Here is a 19,089-nt window from a genome sequence, read left to right as displayed (position 1 = left end):
TCGAGTATATGAATTCTCCCTGGTGTCACAATAGTCTGTCATGCCCCTTGCAGGGATTACCACAACAGCCACCCTGGGTGGATGTCGTTTTTCTACGAAACGCAAATTGGCGTGGTTGACGCCCTGTGGTTACTTCCCAGTTGGCTCTGCCGTGAACTGGATACTGTTTTCGGCTCTTTCCCTCTTACACGGGGGGAAGCCTATTTCAAGTGTTATTATCCCTGCTCTAGGGCTGGTGGCAGGTCCATTCTGGTTAGAGTGAATGTTGACCTGCACCTGTATCATACACCCTCAGTATTACGTGCCTTCTGGTTCCCTGTTGCTGACTAGCGGGGGGATCGCATGGTGGGACTCTGGCTGTTGCCAGTTATGAGGTATTACAACAGTGTTTGGCCTCCTGTCCCAAATTCCCTGAGGGTCATCACGAGCCCCTCATGGGGTGGATGGGCGTGTTACTCGTCGGATTACAGACGTTACTACGCATCCCATTCCTGCGTGGTCGGATTCTTCTGATCCGTAGGTGGTAACTCTGCCTGAAATCAGTATACTCGCTTTCAGGGGTTGTTACCCATCCTACCATGGCTATAGCATGGTTGGTTAATACTATTGCATACGGAGCTGATGGATTTGTAATGTTTTTTCCCCACCAACACGTCTGGGGTTCAAATGTATTTGGTCGCTCACGTAATATATGCAGTTGTCATAGGTGGACATGCCTATATTGGATACCAGTCTCCTAACTTTCAGAGTTCCGGCTGCGACGGTATCCTCCGTAATACCCTATGGCTGCGCTCTGGGAATGCAGAGGTGCAGATACCATCTATAAGGTAGACCTTGTTGGGTCCTGACCTTGACAGTGGCAGTACAAATTTCCCGCCTTCAGCTATGCCCACTACAGGGCCTCAGACTAAGTCTATTAAGTCTCTTTGTCCTCTGGGTCAGCCTAAAGGTCTGTTTCTTCAACCGAGCAGGCCTGGACTGCCAGCCGATCCTGCTTCTGAACCTACGGATATATCGTCAGCATGACGAGACAGGCCTACCATTGGGAGATGGCGATTTTCTCAGTTCGCCCGGTACTAGTGTCTAGTTGCTGCGGTTACGTGGGTAGGAGGGTACGCCCTCTCTTTGCTCAGGCGGCCTATTTCCATGTGATGGTACGCAGGCCCTTATTCGGACCCGAACAGGGCCTTACGAATCCGGAAAGCTATACAGTTGTTGCGGTAAGCGGAGCTAATTGGGCCATCCCCACTTTCTCAGCGAGGGACTGGTTGTTCTGCTTTCTTTCTGGTGCAGTGGCTGAATGGTCCTCTTTGGCCTATTCTCTGTCTCAATTCCCTGAACCAGTTCCTAAAGCTACCTGGGCTCAGGAGGCAATCCCTATGCTCCATCATACTATGTTTGGAACCTGGGGACTTTATGGTATCACTGGATATACAGGACGCGTGCCTACGGGTACTTACAGAGACCTTGCCTCAGCATGGACTGAGGTTTGCTGTATCGGGCTCTGCCTGTTGGGACTGTTCTCAGCCCCACGGGGGTTTACCAGCGTTTTGGATTTTCTGACAGTTCTTCTATTCAGTATATCCCAATGCTCCTGTACCTGGATGGCCTCCTGCTCTTAGCAGGATCACCGGGGTACTTTACAGCCGGGTCAGGTTGACTGTGGCTTCTTCAGGGTGCAGACGTTTAATCAATGGGGAAAAAGTCCTCCCTGCATCCCTCTCTGGGTATTCTTCACCTAGGAGCCCTGCTGGATTCTCAGAATCTGAGAATTCTTCTGGCGTAAGACGGCATCTCCACTCTTCCATTAGGAGTACATGGATGTCTGCGCAGTCGACATATGTCTTTACACTCTGGGATGCATGGTCCACTATTCAGTGTCTGCCTTTGGAAGGGTGGAATGGGCTTAGTTCCATTCCAGGCCTTTCCATAATTGGCTTATCTCCAGATGGAACAAGTTTTTTCTGTCTGATCACTGTTCAAACGATGATGCTCTTCCCGGAGGCAAGTCGGTCCCTTTTCGGGTGACTATGACCATCTCGTCCAGGGTATTCTTTGCTAAGGACAGTGTCTGGTTCGCATCCATTTCAGTGCAGTTGGATGTCTGTCGATTCCACCCTGTCAATTAACTTGTTGGAACTTTAGCCTGTCTTGGGCTTTCACTCTGGCATAGCCCTTGTTTCCCGGTGAACCTGAAAAAGTTCAGTCCGACAGGGTCAGAACAGTGGCTTCCTTTTTAGCAATACTGTTCGTTGGGTGGCAATGTCAGGTATGTCATACATTCGGACATTGTCTGAGGGTCTCCTCCCGACCATCTCGACAGTGTTCATTTCAGGTGCTCTCCATTGGGAAGCGGGAGTCCTCAGCTGTCACGACGTGCATCCCGGGGACTAGTCTCTTCCCCAAGAGAGGTTTCATCTCCTGGTGAGCAGGGGGGGGGGCCCTCCTGAGGTGACACTCATGGCCTTCTGACTCTATCACACTATGGTGTTACAGTCCAACTCTGGGGATTCTGAAGCAACCTTCAGTGACTCTTTGTCGGTGAAGTGGTTCTTCCAATTTGCGTACCTGTGTTCTCCAGTCTCCATTCTTCCTCGAGGGAAGTGTTTCAATCGAGACAGAGATGCTTTCCTGCTGGTGGCTCCTGATTGCCCCAGATGTCAGGGGTACTTGGTTTTTCGGAGTCTCTCCATCGATACTCCATTCCTGATGCTTCACTGCCCAGACCTGTTGTCTCGGGGTCCGGGGTTTGCCTTGGACCTGGGTCGTTTGTCTTTGACTGCGTCCCTACAGTGGTCTTACGGCTTCCCTGGCTTTGTCATCGTTTGAATGATTAGAGCACATGGATCAGCTTTTGCTGGGACCTACCACAAACTGTGGCAGCCATAATTCTTATGGTATTATACCTATCGATACGATCCTCTGGTGTCCAGGATTTCCAGATATTCTGGCATTCCTTCCGGCTGGCTTGGGTTTCACCCTCGGCCTGGCCTTCCTGACAGTGCAGATCTCTACACTGTCAGTATGATTAAGATATGGAATTGCTCCGCTCTGATATCCAGTTCATCCTTTGGAGTATTTTCTGGATTATGCCTCCATCTGTCCTCCCTAGGGACTCCTTGGGAGTTAGTAGTGGTTCTTCGTTAACTCCGGGGAAAGTTAATGGAACCGCTGGTTGTGATAGCCATTACAGGGTCTATTGCTTTGGCTTTCTCTCTTTCTCTCAGGGAGTTTATATCAACCAGGTGAGTGTCGGAATTGGGAGCGTTCTCATGTGGCTCCCTCTTCTGGAGGGCATCTTGTCAGGGTGTGAGTTGCTCTCACCCTGTGTTTCTTCTTAGTGATTTTTAGGTTCCATATTATTCTGGAACTTATGGTGCGGCCATTCAGTCCCCAGTCCTCTCGGCTGGTGTGGCCTCATTGACTGTGGTCCGGCCTCTGTGGATTTATGTGATCCATTCAAGTTCCTGACGGAAATCGGACTCCTTATTGGTGGTCTGAGATTTCTGTTTTTAACAGGAAAGGATGGCCGGCCTATGGCCATATGTTGGCTGGACGGCCTCGTATGTCTTCTTCAGGGGCCTTCCCATGGATAGGCCTTTCTGTTGTTGCTGCTTGTTTTTTCTCGGGCCATGTAACCCTCGTGGGTGGCTCGCTGTGGCGCCTTGGCTGTTTTGCCTTGCTAGGTGGCCACGTGGTCTTCTGTCCACACCTTTTTAAGGTTCTAGGCATTGTTTTCCTTTGCCTCTCAGGATGCTTCCTTTTTGGCGGCGGATTCTCTTCTCAGCACAGGAGCGTCCCCTCCCTTGGTTGAACTGCTTTGGGACATCCCCAAGGTCAACCCTGTGGACCCCCTATGGACCCTGAAGTAGAAAACAAGAGATATGGTAAGAACTTACCTTTGTTATCTCTGTTTCTACGAAGTCCATAGGGTCCACAGGGCGCCCGCCCTGACGCACCTGGCTTCAAATGGGCTGTGTGACTGGTCACTGGTTTTCCGTCTCCCATTTCTGTGAGTATGGTTATCGAGTGTTCCAGTTTTCCCTCTCTTTTTCTCTCCTCCTCCGGCCTTTGGCTACTTACTAACTGAGGTGCCTCTGGCTTGGGGGTGGGGTTATAGGGAGAGTGGACCCAAGTGCATCCTGGGAGCTAAAAGCTTTAACTGCGTGGTGCCCGGATTTGGTTCCCAACCTATACCCCAAGGTCAACCCTGTGGACCCTATGGACTTCGTAGAAACAGAGATAACAAAGGTAAGTTCTTACCATATCTCTTGTTATTTGCGGGCTTACCACAGGCTTTAATTGAATAGCTAAAACCCCCTAGATTGAATTTTGATGTTTCATAACGAAACATTGTGTCACTTTGTATGCAGATTGTTGGAGGAGTTTGTAAATCACATTGAAGAACTGAAGTTGATGGATGAGCGGATTCAGAGAAAAGTAGAAAAATTAGAAAATCAGTGCCAGAAAGAAGCTAAAGAGTTTGCCAAAAAAGTCCAAGTACTTCAAAAAAACAACCAGGTGAGCAAGAAACCTGGATCTGTGTTTTTTTTTTTTATGTATCGTATGCTACTCAGATTTCTTTGTTTCCCCAGTAAAATCTATAAAACTCTAATCATTGCCGTTTATAACGAAAAATTAATTCTTCGTGATTACTGTAGAACTGCTAAACCACTTGTTTTCAGTTAAGCTCTCTGCTGTTTTTGCAATTTTTTTAACTATAAATTATTTTAGCTTTTTTTTTATACAGTTTTCTTTTAATTGTTTTACATCGTTAAATTGAAGAGCAGAAAAAAAACATTGCTTAGCAATGTTTAGAACACCGTAAATATACCTCCATATCATTATTTCAGTATAATGTAAATTTAAGGGAATTATTTATATAGGGCAAGCTACTATTTATAATCTGTGACCGGACGCCTTTCGCCTAGGCCGTCCCTGGTCACTGGTTAGCGCTTTCGAAATCCCAATCGCCGTCAGTGACCACCTGTCACTGACTCCGCCCACTGCGCCGTGGGCATGTAACGATGCTGCCACCACCAAACTCTACCATCGGCGTTTGGAACCGCTTTTTACGTACAGTCAGGCTCCTACGTCGGCGCCTGGAACCGCTTCTGCTGCGTATGCGTTTGACTAACTGCGGACACACCTCCTGTTTGGTGTCAGCTGTTCCCACCTTATCCCTCGCAATGGACCAGGTCTGCACGGTAGCTGGCAGAGGGCTTGAACTTGGAGACACGGAGCTCTTACCCAGAACAGCAGGAGAACGGAATAGCGTTTTGCGCAATTCTGTTGGTCGCAGGATTGAGATACCATTGAAGTCAGGCAAGGTGTTTATTGCTCAAAGTCTTAAAAAAGACCCTCCCTTCAGATTGAAGGGGAATATCAGCATACAAGATGTTACAGGAATCATACAGCAGGTCTCCTCCACACAGGATTTTCAAAGATGTACACATACAGGGCTCACGGGCCCTCTTTTTATGTCATTCTAATACACATTTCCGCAGGGTGTAAGCCCGCCCTGTGGTTTCCAACCAATCATCATAAGTGCATGACCTGTGCATGTGCTGGCCACATGCACATTTAACATTGTCCCCTATGGACAGTGGGGAGTGGTCACTCCCCTGAGCATGAGACTACCTGGGGTTTTGGTCGCCACCCAGGAGTCGGCTCGTCTAGGGCCGGGGGAAGATTTCCCTCCAAAACCCTACTTCCAGGAATCTGCTAAGGGACCAAGCTTCCTACTTCTGCCTGAATCTGAGCTTCAGAGGTGGGCAAGCAGGGTCCCCGGGCACGGTTTCCTGACCATGGAAGGGAAGCGATTTGAAGCTCCCTAAACCCACTTCGCTGGCTGCATTAGCCAGCTACCTATGCACCTCCTCATACCACTTCCAGGCATGAGGCTGCATAGGAGAACATTTTATTCCCCTAGGGAGGAGGCTGGGGGACCCAGCAGTCCACAGAGAGCTCCGGATCCCCCTGGACCTCCACAGACCACAGGTAAGTGCACTTTTCTTAAATTATACATTTAAAATACATACAACCACACTTGAAATACAGTTAACTGTTGTTATACACAGCAGCACTGCAGCTCAGGACTGCTCTTCCTGGCTCAGTGCTGCATACACCTTTTATATTACATTTTATAAATACTCTTGATTTGTCTATATACTTTACACTGCCCAGCTCTGGGCTCCCATAGCCCTGCAATCTCCGGAGGTGGCCCGGGGGCTGTAGCACAACACACAGCCCCCCCCCCCAGCGCCTACCACCTTGCCGGATAGCTGGGGCGGTGGGAGCTGCGCTCCCAGCAGTCAGCATCCAGCCCTGGTTCACGGCCTGGGAGCAGGCTTCCCCGGTCTCCCAGCGGCTGCTGCCTTTTCCCTGGACAGCCCAGCATTGCTACACTGGGAACCGACTTGCCCGGATCCCAGCGTGTGGCACTGTGCACAGCCTCTCCCTCCGCATGGGGTATCAGGAGCAAGTGCTCCCGATTCCCAGCGTGTGGCTACCTGGCCCCGTGCGGTGTTCAGCCCTGCAGTCCAGGACACTTGTCCTGGCTGCAGCGGCTTCCTGCTGCCCTGGGGTGCCGGGAGCTCTGCTCCCGGTCCCCAGCGGTCAGCTTCCCGCCCTGCCCTCCTGTCGCTCTGCCGCAGCCGGTGGAGATGATCCGGGGCTGCGGCACCAACATAAAGCCCCCACCCCCGGTGCAGTACACCGGGGGGTTAACACGTTGCCGTGGCAACATAAAACATTAAACACTCGGCGCCACATAATCTATTGTATATTTGTGTAGTTAGGTTATAGGCTAGTACAGTTTTATTTGGAGACCTATTAAAACACATTCTGTAAAACATAGTTTTTGACTGTTTTGCCATTTTCTGCTTTTTTTATTATTGACTATAAATAAAAGGTTTTATATATTGCTATACAAAAGCGGAATTTGAAATACTTTATATGCGTTCGCCACAGATGGAAACCATTACAAATGCTTCTAAGTGCTCTAGTTCCCAAAGGGGGAAAGTTTCATGTCCATAAACCAAAGGCTTGGTCTTGTGCTCTAAAACTTTTTATGAATGTCTACTTGGTGACAGTCAACAAAATACACAGAGCCCTTCAGAACATTGATTTGCTTTACAGTGTATAGATTGTATCAACTTGTATTTTATCCTGTACATATGAGGACATTTATTCCAAATAGTGTAGAGGAAATAGATGCCAGTCACTTGTAACACGTTTGACTACCCTCAACACAACATAGCAGTGCTTCCACAACATCTTATGCTAATCTGTGTAGTAACACATTCCATCCGCCCTTGGCTTGACGAAATATGTTCATTCTGAATGTTTTTTTTTTTTACCTATTCTATGAAAAGGAGGTTTCCAGGCAATGCCACACAAGATGAGACTTTAATTACGTTTTACTTGTTAGATACAGCATTACCATGATAGTCTGGCAGCGAATGGGCATGTAGAGCATTCAGTTTCAAGACCCTTCTGACAAATTATGTGGTCTCACTGCAGGAATGCAGATTCCCAGTCCCCACAGTGAGCCCAGACACAGTTAGGGCTCATATGCTGAAACAGAAATTCTAGTGTGGTATTCCTCATACTGTATATCCGATCTATGGGACAGTGCGGTGCTGACTCTCTGGGATAAAGGGACTGGCACAGGGCACTAAAGTGTTAACAAAACCAACTCCGGCCCCCTTCTAACCCTTCACGCTTTTTCAGAACCTCAGGGAACGCAGGCTTTACACTCGGTATAGGTAGTGAACTTAAGCTGAGCACCAAACTGTTAACTTTCTTCAGCAATTTATTTGTGGTGCTCTAACATTTAGTGCTCTACCCCTTACTACACACCACTATTTTTTATTAAACTTTTGGGTTTGGGGACATTCTTGCAATTATATTAATATGTCTTCCAAGGGCAGGGCACCCATGGAGGGGGGCGTTCCTGTGTTGTGCAACTGTAGGAATTGTACTGATGTACTTTCTCCTCAGGCTCCTGACCATGATGGTCTCTGTGCTTTGTGTTTCTCTGCTATGCAGAGAGAGGTCTATTTTGGCCACAGCTTCCAATCAGGAACCTGCATGGGCTTCTGCACTTTCACAGGTAATGTCGCAGTTAGTAAATCCGCTTGCAGCCCCCAGGCCTACCTCATCTGCTAGTTTCGCTACAGGTGTAGGCCAGGTTGCCATTGTTTTAGCTTCTCAGGGTGATTCACAACACGCTGCTGAACCTCCATGTGTCCAACCGTTATCTGTCGGTGCAAGGTTTGGCGCAGGTGTCCCCATCGCCAACAGATGCTGGATAAATATCGCCTGTTCAAGCACAAGTTGAACAGTCATCACAATTCTACATTCTGAGATTTCATCGGATCCTAAGGATAATTTCTCTATTGCCACTGATGTTGAAACCTCCACTATTCAGGGGGATTCCTTCTGCAGGTGGACGTTAAGACCCTGATCAAGGCAGTTAAATCTTAACTTTCAATCAAGGACTCTGACCAGACTTTAAAGTCTGATGCCCCAGTATTTAAATGTCAAAAGAAGGCGCCTGCTGAATTCCTTTCTTCTGCTCAGCTTGAAGACTGCCTAGCGGAGACATGGGCTCACCCAAAAAAGAGCTTCATAGTCTCTAAGCACATTGCTGCTTGTTATCTGCTCCCAGCGGTGGATGGGGCGAAATGGTAGTCCCCTCCTCTGGTGGATGCTCACATTGCCCAAGTAGTCAAATCTACTACTCTTCCTATCCCTAATTAAAACGACCTTCCAATAAGAAGCTAGAGCGCTTCCTTAAAGCAAGCTAGAGCGCTTCCTCTGTGGGAGCTATTGTCCACCCAGACCTGGTGTCTGCTTGGGAAACTTGAGATGATCGGATACTGGGCTGATGCCCTGGAGGATGGTCTCAGTGCTGGTACTCGCAGAACTGAGTTGTTATCGTTGGTTGATCATCTGTGGGATGCAGGCTCCTATCTTGGTGACACTGGTGTTCTCTACTCTAAAGTGTCGGCTTCTGCTGTGGCAGCTAGGAGAGCCCTCTGCCTTTTAACCTGGCACGCCGCTGCAGACTCTAATAAAGCCCTTGAAATTCCCTTCGCAGGGAAGGTTCTTTTTGGTCCTGAATTGTACAAGATCGTGGCCAGGACTGCCTTCCTTCCTTCTGCTGCAGCCCCCAGGTCACAAATTTTTAATTTCCGCTCCTTTCGCCCACAGTTTAAGACCAAAGGTCAGTCTTTCTCCAGGTTTATAATACCAAGGGGTCAGAATATTGTGCTATCTGGACCATCTACTTCTGGCCCAGTCACCGGATGTGCTAAGGGATCACATCCGTTTCATGGTGGACTTACTACAGTCTCACGGGTGGATCATTAATTGACATAAAATCCACCTTGATGCTACATTTAGGAGCCTTTCTGGACTCCAGCAGGTATTCCTTACAAAGGACAAGCTTCTGTCCATTCAGGCCAAAGTTCGCTTCTTCTTGGATCGCTGTCATGTGTCTATCCACTCTTGCATGCAGGTCCTGGGGCTCTCTGGTCGAGATCTTCGAGATGACCGAGTATGCACAGTTTCACTCCTGTGCATATCAAGTATCAGGCAATCCCTCTCCCTTGGGAAGTCAGTCACTCCCTCTTGTGGTGGCTCCACCGGTCCAAACCTGTACAAGGGCCGCCCTTTTTGGATCCAGGTTAGGGTCCTGCTCACCACCGATGCAAGCTCTTTGACTAGCACAGCCTCTTCTCCAACGTCGGCCGGTCAAGGTTCAGTCTGACAACGCTACAACCTACATAAACCATCAGAGCAGTACCCACAGTCGCGGAACCATAAAGGTGTGTTGCATTTTTCAGTGGGCAGAGCATCATCTACCTGCTCTGTCAGCAATCTACATCCCCGGAGCCCAAACCTGGGAGGCGGACTTTCTAAGCCGCCAGGACGTTCACTCTGAGTAGATGCTGCACCCAAACGTCTTTCAGCTCCTAGTTCTGCGCTGGGGCCTGCAAGACATCGACAAGATGGCATCTCGACATAACCACAAGCTGCCGCAATACTGTTCGCGCACCGGGATGCCTGAGCTATTTTATTTTATGCCCTAGCGGTTCGGTGGACCTTTCCTTCAATTTCAATGATTCCGCTGGTTTTTCCGTAAATTGAAGTTGAAAGACTGCACTGTGGTTCTCGTGGCTCTGGATTGGACAAGCAGGGCTTGAGACGAGGACCTTCTGGTTCTCCATCTAGCCTCTGCTGCATCTTCCTCTCAGGCTGTGTCTGCTGTCTCAGGGCCTGTGCCTCCATTTGGACCTGGACCTAGGCTGTCTTGCTTTGATGTGGTGGATCTTGAAACATTCGTCCTAAGAGCTAAGGCTTTCTCCCGCTCTGTCATTCGTACCACGCTTCTCGCCAGGAAGCTTTCCTTGGCCAGGACTTGCCACAGTGTTTTTGGGAAAACATACTTTGATTGGTGTTCGACTCTAGGTTTCAACCCCAGATCCTTCAGTCTGTCGAGAGTACTGTCTTTCTTGCAGGTGGTTCTGGATTTGGACCTCCACCTTTTCTCTTTAAAGGTACAGTTTTCAGCCCTTTCTGTCCTCTTCCAGAGACAGATTGCACTATTGCCAGATATACAGACTTTACTATAGGGTGTCCTTCAGCTAAAACAGTTTGTTCCTCAGGTGGCTCTTTTCTTTGGTTTTTCAGGTAAAAAACCCTGCAAGCCGCCCTGACGCGCCTGGCTTGCGGGGTGTTTTTTGCACTGTTATCTGTTTCCCTTTTCACCTCGTGTGTGTGTGTGTGTGTGTGTGTGTGCGCCGTCATCCTTCTTTTTCCTCTTCCTCTATGCCTTGGGCTTGTTAACTTAAGTGGACCTCTAGGCTGTCTAGGGGGTGGAATAGGGGAGAGCCTGGGCTGCTAGGAAAAGAGTTAATCATGTGGTGCCAAGCTCACCACCTATACCCAGTGTAAAGCCTGTGTCCCCATGGACTCAAAGCAAGGTATTTAACAGGAAAGAACATAAATCTCCTCTTTCTTTAGTAGCTATGGAGTAAGACACGATTTTACTGTAGCTTTATATATTTTAATCTTATTTTTACTTCTATGCTTCAGACCGTGTTTACAGGGCTCAGGCAATCTCAGAGCGGGAGTCTCTTCATTAAATAGTCTGATCCCACTGCCCAGCTTTCCGCAACAGGGATGAGTCTGACCACATTGGGCTCAGAGGACCGGAGTCTCATTAGCGCGTCAGGTACCACTGTGGATACTTTTTAAGCTGTGGGAGATCTCTCCGTTCAAGTGAGGCAGCCACAGCCTTCCCAGAAGTAGCGCTGGGGTACTCTACGGATGTCCCTTGTGGTAAGGTAGCCACATCCTCCTTAGTAGTAGTGGTGGGCTGCATCACTGAAGTTCCGACTGCAGAACTTTTGACCGTGTAATTAGTCAGTCTATATTGTCCTTCACATCCCGGGAAAGGTTTAGGTGGCAGAATCCCCTTTCCTCCCAGTGCTGCTTTGCATGTCGCTCCTCTTCTTTCCTCCTTGGCAGTCTTTTCAGGGCTGAAGCAAGACGATGAGACACCCTTACACAGAGGGGTTCAAATCCTGTACAGCGGAGTGTTTGCAGAAGGGTTTGACACTGGCTCTGCTAGGTTTTGGTTTCTGAGCTCAGCGCTTGGATGTAACTTTGCTTACATACTTTGGTTACCTTGTATTTCTCCTTAGTTAATGGCAACTTAAATCCACTTTCTAGCCTTATGCCTTTGTTTATATGGGTCTTTAAGCAGAATAGTCTGCTGTAACTGTTACTACGCAGCATTTTTAGGCAAGTTTTATCATTTGTCTGTAATATATATATATATGTATATATATATATATATATATATATATATATATATATATATATATATATACACATATATATAATGTGTGTGTGTGTGATATATATATATGTGTGTGTGTATATAATATATATATATATATATATATATATATATATACATATATATATATATAGACAAGCTTTATCATTTGTCTGTAATAAATATATATACACACACACATATATATATATATATATATATATATATATATATATATATATATATATATATATATATATATATAATGTGTGTGTGTGTGTGTGTGTGTATATATATATGCATGCATACACAGCTTCTTAGTGGACTAGTTATTTAATACCTGCACTTTTTCCTTGGTAACTTAGGGCCTGATTCACTACGGATTGCTATTGCGATCACAGCTGCGATTACACACGCAGATCTGCTGCGAAAATATGCTAATGTTTGCAATCGCAAAGCCAGCATAGAGACGCCCACTACCGCTTTCCCAAATCCGTAAGGCCTCGCAGACCTGCGTGTACATTGAGTAACATCGGCCCCTCACACACAATTACAACAGGTCTGACCTTACTCAGAAATCGCAACTGTCGTCGCATGCAGTGAGTGCTCAAGCTGCGTATGCCGTCGCAGTGGCTAATTTATGCACGCCCAGGAAACGGCGGTCAAACAGACAGGCACGCTTGCATTTCTCCAAGCACTCCGATGTCCCCACCCCCAAACGCTGATGTCCCGTCCCTCGATCTGCGATGGCTTTGTATCTGCATAAGTGATCGCAATGCTAACTCACGCATATGCATGCGCAGTAAGCACCGTCGGACGATCTGCGTACGCTGTTGCAGTTGCGATCTGTGGTGAATTGGGCCCTTAGGCAGGTTCTTTATTGTGCACAAATCTATCCATTGTATTTGTCTCTTATACAACATGATGGTAAAGGGAGAGAAAGCTTCCAAAGGCAAAACAGGGGTCTTCCTCTGCTTTTTTTTTTAAATGTATATTCCAAATGTGGTGCAAAATCATCCAAAGGTTCCACAGAACCTGTGGCCCTTTGCACACTTTGTGAACCTGAGGTCCTTGGCAAGCCATCCAGGGACCTGACACGTGAGTCGGCAATTCCGGAATGGCCTAAGTCCATGGCGCACGTCATTGCGGACCTTACAGGACGAGTGGATTGCCAATCGGAGGTCAGTGATTCTTCCAGGAGCTCAGCAGGATCCTCTTCCTTCTTATGATTTTTCAGGAGAGCCATTGTTGGCCCGTAATATTGAGAGATGTCTCTCTATGGTCCCGGCTTCCATGGATAAGATAACCTCTGCTTGAGCTTTCGTAGCTAGGAAGCGTTCCCGGCCGCATAGTCCTGTTTTTTTAAGGCAAATCTGAATCGGCGGATTCTTCTCAAGAGGAGGGGGAAATAGTGAACCTGACTGGGAGGATCAAACTGGTTGGAAGAAGAATCTCGATTAAGTTTGGACATTCAAGATTTAATTGCTGCAGTTCACTAGACCCTAAATATTCAAGAAGAATAGGTTTCTGAGGCAAGACCATCTTATTCCTTATTTAAACGTAAAAAGAAACCGGTTCTAACTTTTCTGGCCTTTTCACATTTTTTGGATGTTTTGAGATAGGCTTGGTTTAAACTTGATAGGAAATTCCAGGTTCTACATTTCAGGTCTGCTTATTCTTTTATGGAGAAAGACCATACTATTTGGTATGTTTCACCTTGGGTAGATACTCCTATTGCCAGACTAGTCAAGTCTACAATTATCCCTACGGCACAAGCAGTGACCTTATGGGATCAGGCTGATAGTGAGGCCTTGCTCAGATCAATTTTTTGCTTTGCAGCGGCCTCTCTTTGCCCAGTTTTAGGTATGACATGGGTCAACAAGGCTCTGGAATCTTAGATAGAGCAATTAGCTTTGGGTTTACAGTCTGAGGGAGATTACCCAGAGCTGCTCACTTTGTTTGACCAAATACACAAGCTTCCACCTAAATGAATGATGCAGCACTAGATGTGGCCTCACAATCACAATCAAGAATCTCTGTTCTGTCTATGGAAGCGCTTTGGCTCAGATCTTGGGAGGAAGATTTAGAATCAAAGCATACCTTGTAAGCGGTTTCATTTGTAGGAGACTCTGTTTTTGGGCCAGAACTTGAGCCCATATCTGCCAGTTTTGACCCCCCAAGTCGTTAGACCCCCCTAGTTTTCAATCTTTTAGCATGTCAAGTGCGGTGTAGATTTCCCTCTTTCAGGGGTCTAATTTACTTATTTTCACAGGAGTTAAATTCATGTCTGTTGCTCCTCGTAAACCCAGCACTAAGCTGGGGGAAAAACAATCCGCCTGACACTCAGGGAGCCCAATTCCACCCCTTCGGTGTTACGGGCCCTGTTTACTCTAATTCCGGGATGTCTGGTTTGAGTCTGCATCGGATTGTTGGGTGTGGGCATTTTGGACTGAGATTACATTCTAGATTTGGAAGGCCCCAGTCCCAGATGATTCTTCTCCAATCCTATACCATCAAGACCCAATAAAACAGACGACTATGGGGTACGGTTCATTCTCTATTAAATTCAGGCGTTATTGTTCCAGTTCCCGTACACCAACAGAAGTTGGCTTTTTACTCAAATCTCTTCCTAGTGGACAAGCCAAACTTCTTTCAGTCCAATGCTGAACTTGAAACCGCTATATCCACACCTCGAGTTGACATGTTTCAAGATGGAGTCTCTGCTGTCAGTAATCAGCGCAATGGGGGAAGGGTAATTCTCTGCGTCTTTATACAGCAAGGATGCCTATCTCCACATTCCTATGTGGGAGGTCCATCAGAAGATGCTTCGCTTTATGGTCGGCTAACTACATTTTCAGTTCCGAGCCTTGCTCTTTGGTCTATCCACAGCCCCCATAGTGTTCACAAAGGTCATGGACTCTTTTCTAAGGCGCATCTGCAGGTGGTGGTGGACACTCTGGGTGGATCGTAAATTATCCAAAATCCAACCTCATACCCGTTTGCCTCCTAAACGACACATAGAAGGTCCACAGGGTGACCTTGGAGTATAGGTGATGCAGAGTCATCCGGGCACCTTACGCAGTAAATTTGTCTCCCAGGATGCAATGGGTCTCCCTCTATACCCCGGCCCCGGGCCGGACGCTTCTCAGTTTCGTTGGGTGCCCAGGTCACTGAACAAGTAGTGGGGCTGTTGCTAAACAGCCCCTGAAGTTTGAAGATTCTTCTAGTGTGGCAGCGCGGATAGTACAGTGGTATTCGCACTGCCGTGTCATTACCCCGCTGCGCCGAGACACCGGTACTGATTCGGAGATCTCGGCGGGCCTCTGGGGTCTTGGCTAGCAGAGATCCCTAGACTGTGGCCGGATGCTACGGGCAGAAGGTAAGCGACACATGCCACGGTGGTGCGTGCCAAATCGCAGGCTTTTTTCCTCCAGTGCTGGGGACTCCCTGGGGTTGACAGTGTGTGGAACCAGGCACTGAGTCCTGTGCTTCCACAAAGCTGCCTGGAGTTGGCGGGAACGCTCCAGCGTCCTAGGGGTTCATCGCTGGCCAGGGGAGGCCCCTCCCTGCTGCACAGCGCACCTTTCCACCGCTACCTGGCTGAACTGTGACAGCTTCCTTCTTCCTGCTCCACCCCCCATGATTTCTTCGCTGTCCATCTCTCCTGGCTGGGTGTTCCCCATCCATACCTCTCCTCCTGATGGTGGTCTCAGTATGTAGCACTTTGTTCTACTAGACACTAAGGCCCTAATTCAGAGGCGGTCGGAGGATGCAAGCGGTCGTTCAGAAACTGGGCGGCCGCTTGCATCCTGACCGGCCGCCTCTGTTTCGGTCGTTAGGCTGTGGGTTTACACCCACAGCTCTAACGACCGCTAGGGTGATGGCCGCGATGGTCATAGACCATCGCGACCATCGGGGCTTACGACGAGACCCTAGGGTAGGTTCTCACTTGTCGTAACTCCGGAGAGCTTCTGGCTCTGTCAGAGCCGGAAGCTCTTCACTGACATCACTAGTGATGTCAGTGGGGCCTCCCCCAAACGGCAGGCGTTCCCATGGGAACGCCTCCGTTTGGGCTGCCACCCCCCCGGCCCGCCTTCCAAACGGGGCGAGCTGTCAATCAACATCGACAGCTCGCCCCCTTTGGAAAGAGACCCGCTACGACCGGCGCTGTCGGTCGTAGCGGGTCTCACGCATGCGCACGAAGGAGCCGGCTCCCTCGTGCGCATGCGCACTGGACAAACATAGTTGACCAAAAAGTGCCATTAAGTGCAGGTGGTGGTGGTCTGCATTTGTCTGTGACTGTATGCTGGCGCTGTCTGTCTCTTTCTATAACTGTCAGTCATTTTTTTGCTATCCCTGTACTTATTCTGCTATTCTGAGCCATAGCACTGGTGGTGTGCGGGTGTGGCTAAAGCCGCAGGCTGTGACCTTGGGTATCCTCTTCACTTTGACTGGCAGTGAGAATGATATGCCTAATTTGGCTACTAGTAAACTGCTTTGTAAGAAATGTACAGCAATATTAGGGGCGGGGGACATAGCCTCTGAGGAGTTATGTTTGCGGTATTATACCTCTCCAGGTCCCTCTGCCGCCCAGCAAGAGCCGCCATGGGAGTGCTTTGCAAAAGCACTGACAACCATTGCGGGGCGTTTGGCAGGCGCTCCTGTGTTTCCACAGTTCGGTTTTCAACAGCAGCATCTTTTGCCAGCGCATAACTTGCTGCAACCATCTGCACCCACACAGGTGTTGCTCCCCCAGTGGGTTAATACAGTTCCCGCTGTATTGCAAGGTGCGACTGAGGTCAGCAGACCAGCTAAAAGGGTCTTGCTGTTGTCACAATCTACTTTGTGGGATGAAGATGATGTATCATCTGATGATGGACTTTCTCCTGGATGAGTCTGACTCTTAGACCCCTGCTCAAGAGGCAGGGGTGAAGTCAAAAATATATATTCCAGGTTTGATACAGGCTGTGAAGGCAGCCCTGATCATTGAGGAGGATGAGCCTCCTGCGCCTAAGTCTTCGCATGCATGTTTCATGGAAGAAAGGGTGACTGAGGCTATATTTCCATTGTCTGACCAACTTGTGGATCACTTGGAGATAGCATGGAAAACGCCAGGGAAGGCGTTATCAGTCGCAGAAGTGTCTAGTCTCTGCTTATCCTTTTGCTGAGAATTATTTTACCAAGTGGGAGACTCCACCGGTGGTGGATTCCCATGTCACACACTTGGTAAAAAGCGCAATGCTACCAATGTCGTCTCTGAAGGATTCTACAGATAGGAAGGTAGAGGTCTGTCTTAAATTTGTTTATTCCCTTTCGGGGGCTGCGTGCAGACCAGCTATGGCCATTTGCTGGGTGGCTCGGGCCATGGAATGTTTGGCTAATAGCCTAGAAACAACTTTAGTCCCAAATGCTATCAGAGAACAGCTGACTCTTGTGGGAAGCCTCCGAGATTCTTCAGGGGCTCGGACTCCGTCCTTTCGGACCTATCGGGCCCCAGGTAGGGCTAGAACTCAGGTTTTGGCTATTCAAGAGGTGCTACAATTCATGCTGCAGGCAGGGGTCATTGTACCGGTCCCGTTGTGGGAATGGGTTATTATTCCAGCCTTTTTCTAGTCCAGAGACCAAACCGTTCTTATCGTCCTATTCTCAAACTCTGGTCCCTGAACAAATTCCTCAGGGTACCCAGGTTCAGAATGGAAACCCTAGCTCCGTTGTATTGGCTATGGAACCCGGGGATTTTATGGTATCCCTGGATATTCAAGATGCATACCTGCATATTCTGATTATTTCAGCTCACCAATGTTTTCTCAGGTTCGCTGTGTCACAACAGCATTTCCAGTTCCAGGCTCTGCCATTTGGCCTTGCCACTGCATCTCTGCTGTTTTCAAAGGTCATGGTGGTAATGGCAGTCCATTTGCGGCTGTAGGGTATCCGCCTGTTACCTTACCTGAACGATCTCTTGCTACTAGCAGAGTCCCCAGAGGAGCTTCACCACCACCTGCAGATAACGATATTTGTGCTCCAGGTACACTGGGTGGTTGATAAATTGGAAGAAGTCCTCACTGATTCCTTCTCAAAGGATGCTCCATCTGGGAGCCCTGTTGCTCTCTGACTTGGTGGCTACAGACAATCCATCTCACCAGGGGGCGTCCCTTTTGGATCTCAGACTGGGTCCTTCTGACGATGCATGCCAGTCTTCGAGGTTGGGGCACAGTGACAGGTTCACCCTCCTTTCAGGGAAGGCGGACCGCAAAGGAATCTGCGCTACCAATCAACATATTGGAACTTTGGGCAGTTTTCAGGGCCCTACAACAAGCCAGGCTGCTGCTTCACGGAATGCCCGTGCAAGTGCAGTCAGACAACGCCATGACAGTGGCTTACCTAAACCATCAAGGAGGAACTCTAAGTCAGGCGACAATGACCAAGGTGTCACGCATTCTGACATGGGGGGAAGGCCATCTACCAGCCATATCGGCGGTGGTCATTCCAGGAGTGCTGAATTGGGAAGCGGACTTCCTCAGCTGTCACGACGTGCATCCCGGGGAATGGTCTCTTCACCAAGAAGTGTTTCAGCTCCTAGTGGACAAGTGGGGGCCTTCCAGACGTGTACCGCATGGTCTCTCGACTAAATCACAAGCTGCCTCAGTACGTGTCCAGGACAAGAGATGCCAGAGCTCTCTTGGTAGACTCTGTCAGTCAAGTGGACCTTCCAGTTTGTGTACCTGTTTCCTCCAATCTCCCTCCTTCCTCGAGTAATTCGGAAGTTCAAACAAGAGGGTGGCACGGTCCTGCTGGTGCCTCCAGCGTGGCCCCGACGTCCATTGTAATCTTCGGAGTCTCTCCATCGACACTCCGTGGCTGTTGCCTCAACGTCCGGACCTGTTGTCTCAAGGTCCTTGCCTCTACCCAGATCTCAGTCGTCTGTCTTTGATGGCTTGGGTCTTGAGACATCCCTCTCTAAAAGTCCAAGGGTTTTTCTGGCTCTGTGGTTAACACCATGCTCAGAGCACGTAAACCTGCTTCTGCCAGAATTTACCACAGGGTATGGCATACGTATATTGAATGGTGTCATTCAAAAAGTTATGACCCCCAGGTGTTAAGGATATCCAGAGTGTTGGCTTTCCTGCAGGCGGGTTGGGACCTTGGTCTCCGCCTTGCTACACTGAAGGTCCATATCTCGGCCCTTTCAGTGTGGTTCCAGTGAAGGATTGCTCCTCTTCCTGACATCCGCACTT

The 19,089-nt window shown here is 48.6% G+C and overlaps 1 protein-coding gene across 2 annotated transcripts in view; it reads left to right on the top strand.

Moving 5' to 3' along the window:
* Positions 1-19,089, top strand: part of LOC148477429 (exocyst complex component 5-like) — a 73,434-nt gene that overhangs the window by 15,814 nt on the left and 38,531 nt on the right. For both annotated transcript variants that reach the window (XM_088456763.1, XM_088456762.1), the window contains exon 3: positions 4,374-4,521. In XM_088456763.1, coding sequence (XP_088312889.1) covers positions 4,374-4,521 — 148 coding nt within the window. The remainder of the gene's footprint in view (positions 1-4,373; positions 4,522-19,089) is intronic.

This window comes from Taudactylus pleione, unplaced genomic scaffold, assembly GCF_031769625.1.
Source record: "Taudactylus pleione unplaced genomic scaffold, aTauple2 ptg000712l, whole genome shotgun sequence".
In the NCBI taxonomy this organism is placed as follows: domain Eukaryota; kingdom Metazoa; phylum Chordata; class Amphibia; order Anura; family Myobatrachidae; genus Taudactylus; species Taudactylus pleione.
Note: the sequence above shows the minus strand (reverse complement) of the source record. Positions and strands in the feature narration are given on the sequence as shown.